Here is a 1,604-nt window from a genome sequence, read left to right as displayed (position 1 = left end):
TCCTGATGCCTGTCACGTCGCAGCGTGCGGGCCCTGGCCGTGGCTAACAGCTCGGGGTGCCTCCTGCAGTGCAGATGCCGTCCTGGCTTCCGCCTGAAGGACGACGGGAAGACGTGCATCGACATCGACGAGTGCTCCACCACCTACCCCTGCAGCCAGAAGTGCATCAACACTCTGGGGAGCTACAAGTGCCTGTGCATAGAGGGCTACAAGCTCAGACCTGACAACCCCACCAGCTGTAAAGCTGTCACAGGTGAGGGCCGGGAGCAGGCCGGTTTTTTTCACGGGATGCTGCTGGCGCTGGAGTCGGTCACGGTGCTCTGCAAGGTGAAGCTGCACCTACCTCTTGGAGGAGAGCTGGGGAGCAGTGGGGCAGGGAGGGAGACAGAGGATCTGCCCACATCCCAGTGGCGCTTCCCTGACGCTTTTCGTGGTTTCCCTGTGCAGATGAAGAGCCCTTCCTCATCTTCGCCAACCGATACTACCTGAGGAAGCTCAACCTTGATGGCTCCAACTACACACTGCTCAAGCAGGTACTGGGGAGCAAAGGGGGCACCAGCCCCACGAGGCAGGGGGTTTGGGACTGGAGAGGAGTCCTGTGGGGCATGAGACCTGCCAGGCTGGGCATTCGGGTGCTTGGCTTCCCGAGCAGATGGTAGATCCTGTGTAAGGAGCAGCTCTTGCTGTGAGCGTGCAGGAGATCCCGTGTAACCAGCAGCTCTCCAGTAGCAGGCCCAGGCAGGGGCTGCACCACATGTGGCTTTAGGAGTGATTTAATGTCAGGACCAGGAGCTGAGGCTGGGGGCTCATTGGTAAAGCCCCCCCGTGACCCTGTGCTCGCCGGCGAGGCTGTTTCAGCACTTCCCCCTTTCTGCAGGGGCTGAACAACGCAGTTGCTCTGGATTTCGACTACCGGGAGCAGATGATCTACTGGACAGACGTCACCACGCAGGGCAGCATGATCCGCCGCATGCACATCAACGGCAGCAACGTTCAGGTGGGGCCTGAGGCGGCCCCTCGGCCACCCCTGGCCCCCGTGGCTGGTCCTCACCCACCCCCGGCACAGAGGCCGCCTGGAGGGGCCCCAGCCCTGCTGTGGGTGTTTTGCAGCACCGCCCCGGTCGGAGGTGGGATCCACACAGCCCCAGAGCAGTGGGCGGGGAGGAGAGGAGTGAGGGAAGGGAGCTGGACAAGGGCAGCGTGGTGGGGAAGGGGGATTTTGTCTTCCCTGAGGGACCAGGGCAGGGTCTCCGGTTCTCCCCGTCCAGTCCCAGCATCTCTGTTTTCTCCCAGCAGGTTCTTCACCGCACTGGCCTCAGCAACCCTGACGGGCTGGCTGTGGACTGGGTGGGAGGCAACCTGTACTGGTGTGACAAAGGCCGGGACACCATCGAAGTGTCCAAGCTCAACGGAGCTTATCGCACCGTGCTGGTCAACTCGGGCCTGCGGGAGCCCCGGGCACTGGTGGTGGACGTGCAGAACGGGTGAGAGCCCAGGGGACCTGCCCCTCTGCACAGGGGGAAGGCTGGTGGCCCCTCTGCCATCCTGCCGTGGTCCTGGAGGCTGGGAGGAGGCTGGCAGATGGGACGAGGCCATCTCCCCTC

At 63.2% G+C, this 1,604-nt stretch overlaps 1 protein-coding gene across 1 annotated transcript in view; it reads left to right on the top strand.

The window, feature by feature from the left end:
- Positions 1 to 69: 69 nt before the first annotated feature.
- Positions 70 to 1,604, top strand: part of LOC103777807 (low-density lipoprotein receptor-related protein 1-like) — a gene marked incomplete at both ends in the record, with an annotated part of 5,073 nt that continues 3,538 nt past the window's right edge. The window contains 4 exons of the mRNA XM_008945370.1: positions 70 to 253; positions 448 to 533; positions 878 to 997; positions 1,297 to 1,484. Coding sequence (XP_008943618.1) covers positions 70 to 253; positions 448 to 533; positions 878 to 997; positions 1,297 to 1,484 — 578 coding nt within the window. The remainder of the gene's footprint in view (positions 254 to 447; positions 534 to 877; positions 998 to 1,296; positions 1,485 to 1,604) is intronic.

This window comes from Merops nubicus, unplaced genomic scaffold, assembly GCF_000691845.1.
Source record: "Merops nubicus isolate BGI_N331 unplaced genomic scaffold, ASM69184v1 scaffold37568, whole genome shotgun sequence".
NCBI classification, from domain to species: domain Eukaryota; kingdom Metazoa; phylum Chordata; class Aves; order Coraciiformes; family Meropidae; genus Merops; species Merops nubicus.
This window is presented reverse-complemented; position numbering and strand designations above follow the sequence as displayed.